General features: G+C 43.8%; 1 protein-coding gene across 1 annotated transcript in view; it reads left to right on the top strand.

Moving 5' to 3' along the window:
- Window positions 1-4,083: 4,083 nt before the first annotated feature.
- The window catches only part of ARID5B (AT-rich interaction domain 5B), a 129,488-nt gene continuing 117,665 nt past the window's right edge, over window positions 4,084-15,906 (top strand). Inside the window, exons 1-2 of the mRNA XM_032952027.2 lie at window positions 4,084-4,228; window positions 9,611-9,889. Of these exons, the coding sequence (XP_032807918.2) occupies window positions 4,205-4,228; window positions 9,611-9,889 (303 nt within the window). The 5' untranslated portion in view covers window positions 4,084-4,204. The remainder of the gene's footprint in view (window positions 4,229-9,610; window positions 9,890-15,906) is intronic.

The raw sequence follows: 15,906 nt of genomic DNA, 5'->3' as shown, positions 1-15,906 counted from the left end.
GCTATGAGGAAGTCTCTGGGAGCTATGCACTTATAAAATCATCCAGATTGACAAACTAATGTCTGTAAAACTGCTTTTTCGTTTTTAGTTTATTTGTCCTTCACCCCAACACCTCCGTTCATCACGGTTGGCGACGTGCGGTGCGAAAGAAGTTCGACAAAGTACATCCATCGGGGGCCACGGTGGCTAGGAGATGTTAACGACCTCGCCAGGTATACAGGAGGAGGTCGTGGGTTCCATTCAGACCCTGACGCCTGCTGCTGCTGCTGTATATTTGGAGTTTGCAGTGTCCCTCTCTCTCTCTCTCCACGTGGTCGCGTGGATTCTTTCTCCGGGTCCCCCGGTTTTTTTTTTCCACTCCACATTTAGAATCATCAACACGCGTTTAGAGAATTTGGCTGCTAAAAATGTCCACGTGATTAACAAGCCTACTTCGTTGAGCAGCAATCAATTTGTGATAGACGGGTCACTTCTGAATAAAAGAGTTACATACTAAAGTATTAAAGCTTTCGTGACTGCATAACATTACTCATTGGTTTTTTCGGTAAAGTCACGTATGTAGAAATGCAATAAAATTATATTAAAACAAAAAAAACAATCACGACGTTTCGATCACAACGCAAGCGATCTTCATCAGGTGTCAAGAACAAATCACGGAGGTAAATACAACAAAAAGATGAGAGACGAGAATTCAACAAACCTGAAAGAACATTATGTGAAGCACATCCAGTCAGGCCAACAACATAGTTAGACACTTCCTGGCGGACCACGAATTTCAGAAGAGTGTTAAATTTCGTGTTCAACCTTTGGATTGCACATACCAGCATAGATAGAATAGAATACAAGTCCACCAAGAGGTAAGGAGGGAGGAAAGACGGACAGGGAGGCAGAGAGAGAGAGAGGGGGCAGCTCAAAAAAGGACCACCTCTTGTAAATACAAAACGGCAGCTCAAAACAGGACCACCTCTTGTTACATAGCTCAGTGGGCTTTACCTGCTAAAATATAAAAAAAGACAGTTCTATAAAGCGGTAGTTGCGTTCGCGAAGAACACCGCGTTTTGGCAAAATTTTGCGTTACAATAAACAATATATAATGCAGGGTAAAAGCTACATTCCGAGACAGCACGTGAGATGCGTACGCAGGCTGAACAAAGACCGAGGCACGTCGTAAAATGTTGTTTTATATGTGAATAAATACATTGAGGGTTTGATGAAACAAAGTAGTGGCACCTACGTGTCCGTGCTTAATTTGTGTTTCGATGATTTACCGTCTTAAAACAAAAAAATCTGTCCATGTCTCGCACCCCCAGAAAGGGTGCATGTGGGACCCCCAAGGGGATGCGTGAACCAGCAGGTTAAGAGCCACCGATCTAGAAGTATCCAGCAGTATCCCCAACGCCCTGTGTGACGATGCTACGCCGGCGGGCAGCCGTTACAGTCGCTAATTTCCCCTAAGAAACATTAATCGCGAGATATCCACAATTCGCGTTACGAAAGAGAACAGACCGTCAATATTCTTTGGGTCTTTCGGTAAAGTTACGTGGATAGGTTCAAAGAAAATAATAATAATTTTAAAAACTACGATCGCAACACAAGTGGTCATCGTGATGACGACCGCTTGCTTGTGTTGCGATCGAAACGTCGTCGGTTTTTATAGATCCTAAAGTTTCGCGAATGCAGTAATTGCTCTTTGGTTCTTTCGCTAAAGCCACGTAGAAAGAAATTAAATTGAATAATAACAATAGAATACGACGTTTCGATTGCAACACAAGCAACCATCATCAGGTACAAATGAATGAGAAAACAGACATAGCCAACTTGGAAATATAATGAAATGCAACAGAGAGTCGGCCAACAAAACAGTCAGTTTCTGTGTGTCTATGTGTGTGTCTCTCTCTGTGAGTTTCTCTCTGCTTGTGTGTTTGTCTGTGTGTCTATGTGTGTGTCTCTCTCTGTGTGTCTCTGTGTGAGTTTCTCTCTGCTTGTGTCTCTGTGTGTCTATGGTGTGTGTCTATGTTGTGTCTCTTTCTGTTTGTGTCTCTGTATGAGTCTCTCTCTGCTTGTGTGTCTGTCTGTGTGTCTATGTGTGTGTCTCTCTCTGTGTGTCTCTGTGTGAGTCTCTCTGCTTGCGTGTCTGTCTGTGTGTCTATGTTGTGTGTCTCTTTCTGTTTGTCTCTGTGTGTCTCTCTCTGCTTGTGTGTCTGTCTGTGTGTCTATGTGTGTGTCTCTCTCTGCTTGTGTGTATGTCTGTGTGTCTATGTTGTGTGTCTCTCTCTGTTTGTCTCTGTGTGTCTCTCTCTGCTTGTGTGTCTGTCTGTGTGTCTATGTGTGTCTCTCTCTGTGTGTGTCTCTGTGTTGTCTCTCTCTGCTTGTGTGTATGTCTGTGTGTCTATGTTGTGTGTCTCTCTCTGTTTGTCTCTGTGTGTCTCTCTCTGCTTGTGTGTCTGTCTGTGTGTCTATGTTATCTCTGCTTGTGTGTCTGTCTGTGTGTCTATGTATGAGTCTCTCTGTGTGTATGTCTCTCTGTGTGAGTCTCTCTCTGCTTGTGTGTCTGTCTGTGTGTCTATGTGTGTGTCTCTCTCTGTTTGTCTCTGTGTGAGTCTCTCTCTGCTTGTGTGTCTGTCTGTGTGTCTATGTGTGTGTGTCTCTCTCTCTGTTTGTCTCTGTGTGAGTCTCTCTCTGCTTGTGTGTCTGTCTGTGTGTCTATGTGTGTGTTTCTCTCTGTCGCTGTGTGTGTCTCTCTCTGCTTGAGTGTCTGTCTGTGTTTCTATGTGTGTGTCTCTCTCTGTTTGTGTCTCTGTATGAGTCTCTCTCTGCTTGTGTGTCTGTCTGTGTGTCTATGTATGTGTCTCTCTCTCTGTTTGTCTCTGTGTGAGTCTCTCTCTGCTTGTGTGTCTGTCTGTGTGTCTATGTTGTGTGTCTCTCTCTGTTTGTCTCTGTGTGTCTCTCTCTGCTTGTGTGTCTGTTTGTGCGTCTATGTGTGAGTCTCTCTCTGTGTGTCTCTCTCTGTGTGAGTCTCTCTCTGCTTGTGTCTCTGTCTGTGTGTCTATGTGTGTGTCTCTCTCTGTTTGTCTCTGTGTGTCTCTCTCTGCTTGTGTGCCTGTCTGTGTGTCTATGTGTGTGTGTCTCTCTCTGTTTGTCTCTGTGTGAGTCTCTCTCTGCTTGTGTGTCTGTCTGCGTGTCTATGTGTGTGTTTCTCTCTGTCTCTGTGTGAGTCTCTCTCTGCTTGTGTGTCTGTCTATGTGTATCTCTCTCTGTCTCTGTGTGAGTTTCTCTCTGCTTGTGTGTCTGTGTCTCCGTGTCTATGTTTTGTCTCTCTCTCAAATTGAGCAATCTTTGGAAGAACGTAATCAACCAGGTGGGTGTTGACTGTTTTGTTGGCCGACTCTCTGTGTTGTATTGCATTATATTTCTAAGTTTACTAGGCTTGTTTCCTCATTCATTTATACCCGATGATGGTTGCTTGTGTTGCAATCGAAACGTCGTATTCTATTGTTATTTAATTTATTTCTACGTGACTTTACCGGAAGACCCAAAGAATATGAATTCCTGCAGTTACAAAAGCTTTAAGTGAAGACTTAACAGACTGTCATATTTATCAACACAAAACGGGTTACCTGTACATGGAAATTGAGTGTACAGCCGTTTCAACACGGGCAAAACATTTGTTTTTGTCAATTTGTTTTGTGTTTCTCTCCCTTGTGATGGGACTTTGTAGGATGCACGTTGAGATTTTTAAGGACCACGGGGTGACCAATAAGGTCTGAACTGGTCTGTAATAAGGTAAGCAGGCAACTGATAAGGGCTTAAAGACTGCGGTGCGTTTTTTTGTGTTGTTGTTTACCTATCTCACAACATCTCACACAACAAACTGCACTTGCCACTAAAAGTACGTGGAGGCTTTAACACAGGGGCGGGTTGTGTTGCTGTGTGGTGGTGGTGGGTGGGTGGTGGTGTTTGGGGCGATTGTCTGATGGGTGGCTGGGTGGGTGGGGACCTTTTGTCTGCGCTATGCGAATTGCATTGCCCCAAAGGAGGGCGGGCGGGCGGGGTTGTTGGTGCGGCACCACCCAACTCACCACCGCCGCCACCCCCCACAACCAAACACCACCACCACCCACCACCATCACAGTCCCCGCCTACAGGCGGCCACTGGGAATGTAGCAGCGAGCTCAACTAAATACATCGAGAGCAGGGCGCCTTGATGGAGGAGTCGGATTCAATCAAGGTAGCGCAAAAAAAAATTCCGGGGTGTTTCTGTTCTTTATATTTTTTTGTTAGAGCCGGCGTGTTGGTGGTCGTGTTTGTGATTTGTTTGTCGCTGTTGTGTGGTTTCGGACTGCAAATGTTACAAATATTAAGAGTCCCGTCGCGTTTCGTTAGCGATCTTAATCCACCAACAACACTACCACCACCGTCTCCCACCACACCACAGCCTTACATTAATGCCTACGTGTAACACAAAAAGTGATCTACGGACGAGTTGTCGGCTTCTTGTTTACATTCACTTGGGGTGGAGGGGTTGATGCTGCTGCTGGTGGTTGTTGTTGTTGGTTGTTGCTGCTGCTGCTACAACAGCAGCAGCAGCGTGGCTGTGTGTGGCTATGCTCACACTATACAACACGCTACACACGGCTCTTGGTTTGCGTATTGAAAGTTATCGTATCGCGTGCTCGCCGCTTATGTAACGCGGCCGTGATTGTCCGTTCCCTTTGAGTTGTGAAGTATTTAAACTTAAAGTCGGTTGTGGTTGGTGGGTGGTGGTGGTTGAACCCGCGTGTTGGTCGTGGTCTTGGTGGTGGTAGTGGTGAAAACCAGCGTGGTGGTAGTTGCCGCGTTGTTGATCGTGGTGGTGATGGTGAAACCCGCGTGGTGATGGTGATCGTGGTGGTGATGTGATTGATGGAGGAGGAGGTGGTGGTGAAACCCGCGTGGTGATGGTGATCGTGGTGGTTGTTGTGGAACCCGCGTGGTTTGGTGGTGGTGATCGTGGTGGTGATCGTGGTGATGGTGAAACCCGCGTGGTGATGGTGATCTTGGTGATCGTAGTGGTGGTGGTTGTGGAACCCGCGTGGCTGTGTGGTTGTGCTTCAATATCTCGTAGTATTTGTGTTACACGTCCCGTCCCCCCACCACTGTGTTTAGGGGCTCTCTTTGTTCTTAAACGCGACGTCGGTACAATTCACCCAAACTTAATTCCAACTTTCCCATCATGTTTCCACGCCGCCCGTCGCCTTGCTTGCAGCACTTTGTAACGAACCTGCAATTATAATATAATGTTATTATATTGTTTCCCTTCTACGTGGTGGTGACTTTACCGAAAGAACCAAGAATATGAATCCCAGCAGTCACGAAAGCTTTAAATCAAGACCCTTGCAATATTGTTTATTAATCTACGGTTGCGACGACTCTCGCGTTTGTGTTTGTGTTGTTGTTTTAAAGTGTTACAACTTGTGGTTTGTTACTATCCTGTTTGTAGCGAGTACAGCGGTGGTGGTGTTGGTGGTGGTCTTTAAACGTCGAGATTAAACGCGCACAAAAAGTTACGAGAGTAGTGTGTGCGTGTTGTTGTTCGGTCTCTGTATAGGAATGTGTCTGAGCACAAGTTGTACAAGTTTAATTTATATTGTCTCACTGTGCCGGCAATGGTCGAGCAGTGATTTAGCTGAGAGTGTGTGTGTTTGTTGTTGTTGTACTTGGTGGTTGTTGTGGTTGTTTGCCTGCTAGTAGTAACACGTTCCTCCTAGATTCATTGTATTGCATATTCAAGAACCCATGTGGCCATTATGAGTGTTGGTGGGTGTCTCCAGCCCATCGGAATTTCTCTCCAAACTTCTCACGATGATGTGTTGATCAACAACAACTAACCTTGTTATTGTTGTTGTACTTGGTGCCAAGGGTGGTGGTGGTTGTTGTTGTGGTTGTTTGCCTGCTAGTAGTAACACGTTCCTCCTAGATTCATTGTATTGCATATTCAAGAACCCATGTGGCCATTATGAGTGTTGGTGGGTGTCTCCAGCCCATCGGAATTTCTCTCCAAACTTCTCACGATGATGTGTTGATCAACAACAACTAACTTGTTATTGTTGTTATTGCTGTTGTGTTCTGTGGCGACGAGGATGATGTTGGGCCTCCATCCAACGGTAGATAGAACACGGCTGATGTTGACTTTGTTGAATTGTAACTTGGCAGAAGCCCTCTGTAAGTGAATGTTTTACACTTGTGGTTGAGGTTACAGCACGCTGCACAGTGCAGAAGGTTGTATTGAATGCCATGTGGGAACTATTTACAGTGTATGATGATGTACAGTGCAGTGTTACAATACAACATGCTCGTGGAAACTATCATCCAGCGGTGGATTTTGCAGGGTCTAAATCATTTCAGAAAACGGTGCTTTATAATGCAAGTTGTTTATTTAAAAAAATGTGTACACACGTTCACTGAGCACACTTAACATTGTAGTAGTTTATGTATAGATACCACGACTATTTCCGCTATAAAACTTAAAGTATAGACTAATACCCACCAAATAAAGTGGCGTGTGATAAATGCAATAAAGCAGTGCATGCAGTAACTTAACAGAACATTGTGCGGCACACGATGAGATTTTGTACAGTCAACGCGTTGTGCCCAGTTGTTTACTGTACAACATATGTGACTAATCAAAGTGTTAGGCTTGCAAGTGTATGGACATCAGCACATTGCTAACTTTTTTTACAACACTCAATGTATATGCAGGATATGTTAAATACATTAAAGTATATATATGCATACTGATACTGTTGTATAGGGAACATTTCCATACAGTAATACTCTTGAACATAACTAAAGACCACGTGCAGCGTTAAACACGTTAATGATTACAACACCGCATTGTGTAACATAATCTCACGGTTAAGCAGTACATTGCATGCTCTCTATACGCAACATGCATGTTCACGTATGTTACATTATATTGCAATTGAACCCTAGCGCATACTATACACGTGCTTACAGTAACTATCCCACGGTGTGAGAGGTTCACCATTCACACAATCTACATACAACTAGGCCTCTACATATTGTGATGCTTTTGTCGTGTACAGTTTGGGGGGTAAATGAAACACGCACACACCATTGTAAAGCCACGTGTGCAGTATGCACGCTGTTGTGTGTAACGTGTGCGTGTGCAATGTGTCGCGTGTTTAAAATAAAATAAAAAGTTGCATTGGCGCCCGGAGAAGACGGCCACTCTGATATCGACTGAACGGTCTCACGACATCAATGGGGGGGGGGGGGCTAGGGGGGGTTATTGTTGTTGTATCAACTAGGGGGGGGGGCTATTGTATCAACTAGGGGGGGCTATTGTTGTATCAACTAGGGGGGGGCTATCGTATCAACTGGGGGGGGCTATTGTTGTATCAACTAGGGGGGGGCTATTGTTGTATCAACTAGGGGGGGGGCTATTGTTGTATCAACTAGGGGGGGCTATTGTATCAACTAGGGGGGGCTATTGTATCAACTAGGGGGGGCTATTGTATCAACTGGGGGGGGGCTATTGTATCAACTGGGGGGGGGGGCTATTGTATCAACTAGGGGGGGGGCTATTGTATCAACTAGGGGGGGGGCTATTGTATCAACTGGGGGGGGGGGAGGCCCCCCACTGTGTTTTAAATTTCCTCGACTCGAGTTTTAAGTTCGCACTGAGCGTGTTTGCTAAATCTCTACGCTGGCCATTTGGTGGCTTACCATTGGTGTTCGCAGGCCAAACTCTTTAACGTTATTTGTTACGTCGAAGTGATCGTCTCTCTTTACCCTCTGTGCATTAAACAACTGCTCGCTTTTTTAAAGAAGTAGTTTTACTTTGGGGGGGGGGTTTGGCCCCCCTCTCCTCTCTTTTACAACTAGTTCACGTCGTCTTTTCGGCTGTGAACTGTTTGGTGGGAGTCCAACTTTAATGAGGCAACGCTGAGATGATAATTTAACAAAAGTTTCAGTGTTGACGTGTAAAACGCCCAGCCCCACGCGAATACACTAATAACTAACTACACTTGGATAAAATGCATATGTCGCATTATATAAGCGTGCTTTTAGCTCGTGATAGAGCACGTTTATGTAATATTTATGTACGAACACGATACGGCGAGTTAAGTTATTTATATTGGGAATGCATGAAGAGTGACGAGTCATGAAAACTGCATTTGTTGATTTAATTAATATTTTGATATTTTTGTGTGGCTGGCATTTCGTTTCTGTTGATTCCCACTGGAGACCAGCAGTGCTAAGTGGGTGGACTTGTGGGGTTTTATTAGTGGAGCCCCCCACAAGTACTGACTGCCATGTGGTTTAAAAAAAAAACTCTTTAAACACACGTGTGTGGTGTACAGCACGTTTAAATATCACGACAAATATGAATGGTCATTCGATAAATGATGAAGTTTATTTGGACATCTCGACCTGGGTTTCCCGGCATTAATTCATGGACAGTGCTGTGTTAAATTGCTTGCACATTCGTGACCCATTGAGATCCCACCCCCCCCCCTGCCAATATTGTAGCGACGTTCCCCGTACATCATGATGCGTGACACGGCGCACAGGAAACGAGTCGCCAAGTTTTATTTGTGAATGCATTCGCGCAAAAAATTTTTTAGAGTAAAAGGTGTGCCTTTCCTTTCGATTTAAAGCTTTCGTGACTGCAAGGATTCATCTTCTTTGGTTCTTTCGGTAAAGTCACCACCACGTAGAATGAGAATAAAATAATAAATTGATAAAATAAAATAACAATAAAATTCTCACGACGTTTCGGCCACAACACAAGCGGCCTTCATCGTCGTGAGAATATTATTGTGTTATTTTATTTTATCAATTTATTATTTTATTGTCATTCTACGTGGCTTTACCGAAAGAAGCAAAGAAGATGTGCCTTTCCTGTTGTGTTTTTCTCTCAGTCTCTCTCTCTCCATGCGCGTTGTAACAGGTTGACATTTCTGCTCCATGAAATCTTTCAGTTCCTAACATAAAGTGTTAAAAGTTAATTTTTCTGTACTAAAATGTTTTTTCTTCATCCAGTGGTCCCATATACATAACCTGGACATGTTTCTGCAACATCCCTGCTTGTTTGTTGTTGTTGTCCCTTTTAAATAATGGGTTGCCCTTGAAAAATAGCAACTTGGTATTTACTTGGTGAAGCCGCAAACAAATTGTCAGTCGAGCCTGGCTCTCAAAGAACAATCATGATTAGTGCATTCGGTGTTCTTGTAATTTCCATAGTGCAAAGCTGTCACAAAGGTGCTATGTTCCATAGACGTGTATAATCTGCCAATTAGGTAATTAGTGGGTCATTTTTCAAATTTGACAAATTTGGACCTTCATGCTGCAATATCACTGACTTAATGTTTTCGATTTAAGTCACGGGATCTTTAACGTCTCCTGTTGTGAAACAAACGGAGCACATGTTTTTTTTCAGACCACCCAATCAAACGCACGCACATACACCTTATACACAACTGCCGTTGCAGGACTTGGCGATGAGATACGTTCGTCAGTCATCCGCGTGTGAATCGTTGCGCACGCCTCTGCCAACCGTTGCACCAGGTTTTACCCGCGACCTTCTTTTTCCGTTTGCGTGCAGTGGGGGGGCGCCCCGAGCACGCCGCGCGACGGCCGCGTCTATTACCAGGCGGTGCGCGTCAACTCCACGCCCGAGCGTTCGCTGAGCGTGGGCCACTTCTACGCGGTGCGCTGGGACGCCACGGGCCCCGTCTGCCTGGCCCAGCTGCTGCTGCTGTGGAGGCCAGCGGAGGCCCATGGTAGAGGCCCCGCAGGAGAGGCTGGCGAGGCCGTCGCCAGTGCCCGCCTCTACTTCCTGCCTGAGGACACGCCGCAGGGCCGCAACAGCCAGCACGGACAGGTGGGTTACCCGCGATGCCGGGGCCCGGCCGATCATGCTCAGGAGTGAAATAAGTTCAGGCCATCGGTGGACGAAGGGCTTCCCCACGTACCCTCAACGAAACCTAAACTTTTTATTTATTTTACCAGGTAAGGCCCACTGAGCTATGTAGCTCTTTTTCAGACGCGACCTGGCTATCACAAATGATAGCTCAACGAAGTGGCTTATCATGTGGAAATGTAGAGCAGCCAAGTACTCTAAAAGCATGGTGATTCTAAATGTGGAGGGAGAAAGCAGAGAATCAACGCGACCACGGGGAGAACATGCAAACTCCAAATATATACGACCTCCTGCATACCAGGCGAGGCAGTTAACATCCCACCACCACGGCACCCATCGGGTCAGGAGGGTTGTTTGACCGTACTTCACCACGCTGGTGAGTGCGGGTTGGTGAAGGAATGGTGGTGTTTGCCAGGACCGATTCCGATATCACTTGCCACAGTGGAAGGTTATCGAACTCCCGGTGAATAGCATTTATAGTGCAAGCTATTGTGCAACTGCTCATGCTTGCATTTCCCTAATAACAGGCTGTTTAAGCTATTTTAGCTGTCTCACAAAGTTGTCTTGACGGGGAAAAAAAAACTTCTTCTTCAACATCAGGACAGGTGGCAGTGAGAGTGTCGCAGAGAACTCGACTCACAATCAGAAAATCCGAAGTTAAAATCCCAGTTAAGGGTCAACCATCTGGAGTTAATAAAACGAGTACCACTGAGTGGCAAGCCAACACTGCTTTTTTGTGGAGAGACTGACCCCTGCTTACAGTAATGTGGAGTATCCACCAATGACTTGGCTCCATCAGTTCGAGAAATTCACTATCCAAATTAAAGCTTGGAGATACCGCTACAAAGATTAAAGTGAAATATTGGAGGAAATTGGAAGAATGGTTTCAGGGATAATGCACATGTCAGCACTGCCCAAGAATTGCTGACATTGTGAGTTCAAATCCGGACAAGTGCCCGTAATTAAATTAGGTTCTCAAGTGAAGCGAGTTGACAGTCTGTGCCCAGTCAATGATGAATGTGCATTAACAACACATCTGATGCACCAGTGGTAGCTCTGCCATGTCTCCTCTTGGGACCGTTCCCTTACATAATGTTATTTTCTGATGAGCAAAGGAATTGGAGAATAATTTTTATTTGGCGCATGACGTAACTCCTGTGGCGTATTATGGACAGTCGGTAATTGCTGTTGCCCATCCCACAAACTGCTTGGTTTTGCACTGCATTGTCAGGGAACGAGTGGATATGGGAGAGTGTAGTGAATGAGTTGACACTGAATGCACCCTGTGGGGCAGTGCGACCAAGACGACGGGCCAAGGTAAGAAAAAAGGTTGACTTTGTTGATTGTAAAGTTTTATGTTTGATGGAAACACTGAATGTCGCTTAGAATAGGATAAATATTGTGCAATGGTCATTATACCAACAATTTGCAGAATATGTATTGTATTATGATTCAGTTTCCCCCCCCCCCCCTGTATTTTAAGACGGAAGTGGTGGGTGCTTCTTATAATCTAGTAGGATGTTGTGTGTGCTTGTATAACTATTGTGACGAGTCTAACTTTCGGAGGGAACGTCTTATAATCCAAAGAATATGCTATATTCCACTAAAGCCAATCATACTTTGAGTACATTAACAAATACAAAAAATCACCGCATAGCCTTAACAGACTTTTGTGCCTGTTGCCTATAGTGAGCACCTATGAAGGATGGCACGGTACACGAGGGGGTGCTGTATCCAACACCATGCCCAGCTGCCTTTGTCTCCCTAGTGAAGTTGTTTACTCACCACACCAGGTACTCATTTTAGGCTGAATCGACCTAGGTGAGGCCCGGGACCACATCAGATAATAATCAGTGGTGTTGGGCGTGGGCGGAATTGAACTCGGGTTGCCAGGTTCGTAGCGCAGCACACTAGCCGCTACACTCCTGCTCCCCCTGATGTATGAGTACTAACAGGGCACGCTCGTACATATGGTACAGAGTTAACATGCTTTGTTTAATAAAGGAGTCCGTGTATGCACCCTGTAGCAGTAAGGAACAGTCGCACTATACCGTGTTTATCTATAACAATAGTGAAACGTCAGTACATGGCTGAGTAACTTTGCTCCTGCAAGTATATGGTCATGAATTCCAATTGTAAAGAAGTTATTACACCTTAAAAGCTGAGTAGTTTTGCAATCATTGTTCCTTATGGGCAATTTGTCTTTGGTAAATTTGACTAAATTCACAACCTGCCTTCCACATTCCTATAGCTGATGTTATATTTTAATCACATGCCAGACTATATAAAAGATGACTTTACATAGACTAAGACTGCGACTAGACTAAGAGTGGAAACAATTTAATTGCAATGCAAACAAGTAATGGACTATTCCTATGAATACATGGTGGCTCAGCCAACCTGAGTTAAATTCCCAGCCACGGCTAACATCAGTGGTGAGTGGCATCTGAACTTGGTTTTAGACACCTCGCTTCGGCACGAAGAAGTATGGTCAAATGATCACCCGTGAGCAATATGAACTAAACTAAACGTTTTATTTTACCCGGTAAGGCCCACTGAGCTGTATAGCTCTTCTTGGGAAGCGACCTGGACAAAATTTACAGCAGCCGAATAATCTAAACGCAAGTTTTTAAATGGGGAGGGAAAAACCAGAGAACATGCAAACTCCAAATATACAGGCATCAAGGCCGGGATCGAACCAACGACCTCCTCCATACCAGTCGAGGTATTTAACATCTCACCACCGCGGCGCCCCAGTGTTGCGTGGTGGGGAGGCCTTCATCCTGCAGTGGATTGATTGGCAAAGAGCTGAAATAATTGTTCCAGTTCGTTGTCTAATAGACCAGCGGTAGAGCTCAAATTCTGAATGTAACATTTTGACGAAAAAATATTTTACAGATTTTAATTTGCCATGTATGTAAAGTCCCCACGCACCTTGCGTACAGCCATTGTGGGCAGCCGGTTAAGCAGGAGCCAGTGGCATGGTGTGCCACTGGGACCCCCCCCCCCCCCCCCCCCGATGGTTGGGACGCTTGCCCGTGTTTGCTGTTGTGGATGAAACAGACTTGCGGATGAGTGTGCTTGTTTGCAACCACAGACACATATTCTGATGTGTTGGGCCTAATAAGGGTGCTGCAGCTGTGCCCTGGCAAAATAAAACAGTTATTGAAGCCCCTATAGAAGGGAATTGCCCTTCAATGGGAGCTATAATTAAATATGACCCACCATGTGATATATATTTTTCTGTGCATGTGAATATTTTTTAACTACATATTGCATGCTTTTAAAATACAATTGTATTTACATTGCGTGAAAACAAAGATGTATCCAGGCACTACATATTGACAGCATGGGGTGAACACCTTTCGACTAATTGAGGAATTAAGCAGATACTTTAACCTCTATTATGGAGATACTTTATTATTAGAAATGTAATCAATTATTTGGCCAAATATCTCAACGCAAGACCCTCCTTGACTACACAAGACATTTATATAATCATGTAATGTATTACACATTAGTTAATAAGTGACATTAAATAAGCGAACAGCCAGTGTAAAGGAATGTAAATATGAATGTAAAAGGGATGACTTAATAATGCGTAATAGACGATTGCCAGATCCTCTACTTTAAATTTGGGTACGCAGTTGGAATTTCGTGGAGCAAGGGTAAGTGTCTTCCCGACGGTAACAACAGCAGAGGATAATAAATTACCACCATAGTAAGTTTGAGAGTGATGCGATGTACTTTGATCGGGGATGTCGGTTCGGAGCAACTCAAGTTGCAAGATCTGGAAGATGGTGATAAGCAATTGCATGGTTGGCTGATGTCAAAGCAGTGCTTATATTGAGGATCGGTGTAATATTCTGTTTTGATTTATTGTGTGGATTTAAGTTTTAGCAATCTGAAGTTTGGATCAAATAATAAGTCAAGAGTCAGAAAGCAAAACTGGGTTCTTATCAGTGCAGGGCGATGTCCATCTCCTGTTTACAGCCTTGACTTAGTGGTGAAAATTCCGTTTTCCTCCGACACGGGTAAATGACTCCTTGGGGTAGCTACAGTTGGGATTTCCACAGAATGTAGGGTTCGCATCTTAAACAAGATGCGAATGAAGACATGAATGAGCAGTTTGTGGGGTCATGGTTCAATTGGGAAGAGAAGCATTCATAATGTACAAGTATGGAACTCGGCGTGGAGATAGCTAGCCTTCGCCATGATGTGACAAACCGCTGCAGATGGCGACTACATTACCAAATCAGTCATGTGAAATTAACCACATTTATATTTATAATTGGTTCAGGAATATTTGTCATTCCTGCCAATTTTAAGACATACTGCAGTCCCCGTTATTTTTTTTACGAGAATGAAAAATTGTGAGTGTTCTTCAGGAATGACATATTTTATCACAAAAGATCACGCAAGCACAGAACGTTCATTAATGGAAGATGGTGCTTGGCTGGCTTGCAGAGTTAGTGAAGCGTTGAATGGAAATAATAAGTAAAGCATTGTGCGTCATGTGCAATTCCTGTGACTAAAACCCCACGCCAAAAAGGTATCTGCATAATAAAAACAAATCCTGAAATTGGGTACCTGTTAAGAAAAAAAAAAACATGCAGTTTAACCTCAAAACAAGGTGGATGGATATACAGTTCTTGCATATAATGGAGTTGTTTGGAAAAGCCCTGAAATGTGGAAGAAACTGAAAATTGTGCTCCAGAAACTCAAAATATGAAGAGCTTGCAAAGACATGTCGACTTGTTAGCTGCGACCCCACGCAGCACACACAAGCGCTACGTGCCAACCAGCCCGCCACAGTTTAGGACTGCACAGAATCTCCTGCAGCGTTGGGATTTTGCCGCCCATCAGTGGCATTTTTTATTTGCTCCTTTTGGGTGGTGATTTTCATACCATGTATATCGCACCTCTGATTAGCACGGGCCGGGCTACGTACGGCGCGGAAGGAGTTCAACATGCATGCATTTCTCTTCACATTTGTATTCTGTAAAAGGCAGCAAGAATAACAGTACAAGATGTAACTTGACCAGATATAGTCTGGATGGATATAATATTTTGATTTAAAGCTTTCGTGACTGCAGTAATTCATATTCCTAGTTTTTTCGGTAAAGTCACGTTGAAGAGAAATAACAAAATAATAAAATATATATAAAACAATAAAAAAAATTCTCACGACGTTTCGACCATAACTCAAACCTGAAGATGACCGTTTGAGTTATGGTCGAAACGTCGTGAGAATTTTTTATTGTTTTATATATATTTTATTATTTTGTTGTTTCTCTTCAACGTGACTTTACCGAAAAAACTAAGAATATGGATATAATATTGTTTGTTAAGAACATGGATACATTGTACTGGGGCATAGCACACCTGAATTAGTCAAATATTTAAAGGATGCACTGTACCTTCATATAAAAATATACAGACTTTCAGAATTTATACAATTCAAGCGCACATTCCGGCAGTGCAGTATTGGATGAATCATCATTGATTTAAGTGGCTCCTTAGCCTTGTGTTGAATCAGCTTTGCGGCTTTGCAAGTATTTATGGGGTAAAATTTTATAATTGTTTATATGTAAGCGTTCGCTGCGCTGTATACCACTGACATTGCTATTTGGTTGTACTGTGCAAGGTCTCTGAAAACTAATTACATTACTCCATTCTGCGTGAGCAACTTCTTCAATACATCAAAATAATGGAAATTGAGAAACAAGAATGTTAATGTGTTAAGTGCACAACAAACACTGAGACTATTATATTTTTTCAGTGCGTTGTATTTTTTTCTGCTTATTTCTTGAAAGCCAGATGGAATAGTCTTGGCTGCTTGACAGAAATGAATACTCACATTCGCCTGAAAAGAACCATCATTTATTTATTGTGAACTTGAAAGCTGCTCATGCTGGCTTAATGTTCAGAAACGCAGAATAATTAATCACAATGGCTGCATTCGTTTTACTTTTGAA

Source organism: Petromyzon marinus, chromosome 11 (assembly GCF_048934315.1).
Source record: "Petromyzon marinus isolate PM22_M1 ecotype Great Lakes invasive population chromosome 11, UKy_Petmar_22M1.pri1.0, whole genome shotgun sequence".
Taxonomy (NCBI): domain Eukaryota; kingdom Metazoa; phylum Chordata; class Hyperoartia; order Petromyzontiformes; family Petromyzontidae; genus Petromyzon; species Petromyzon marinus.
This window is presented reverse-complemented; position numbering and strand designations above follow the sequence as displayed.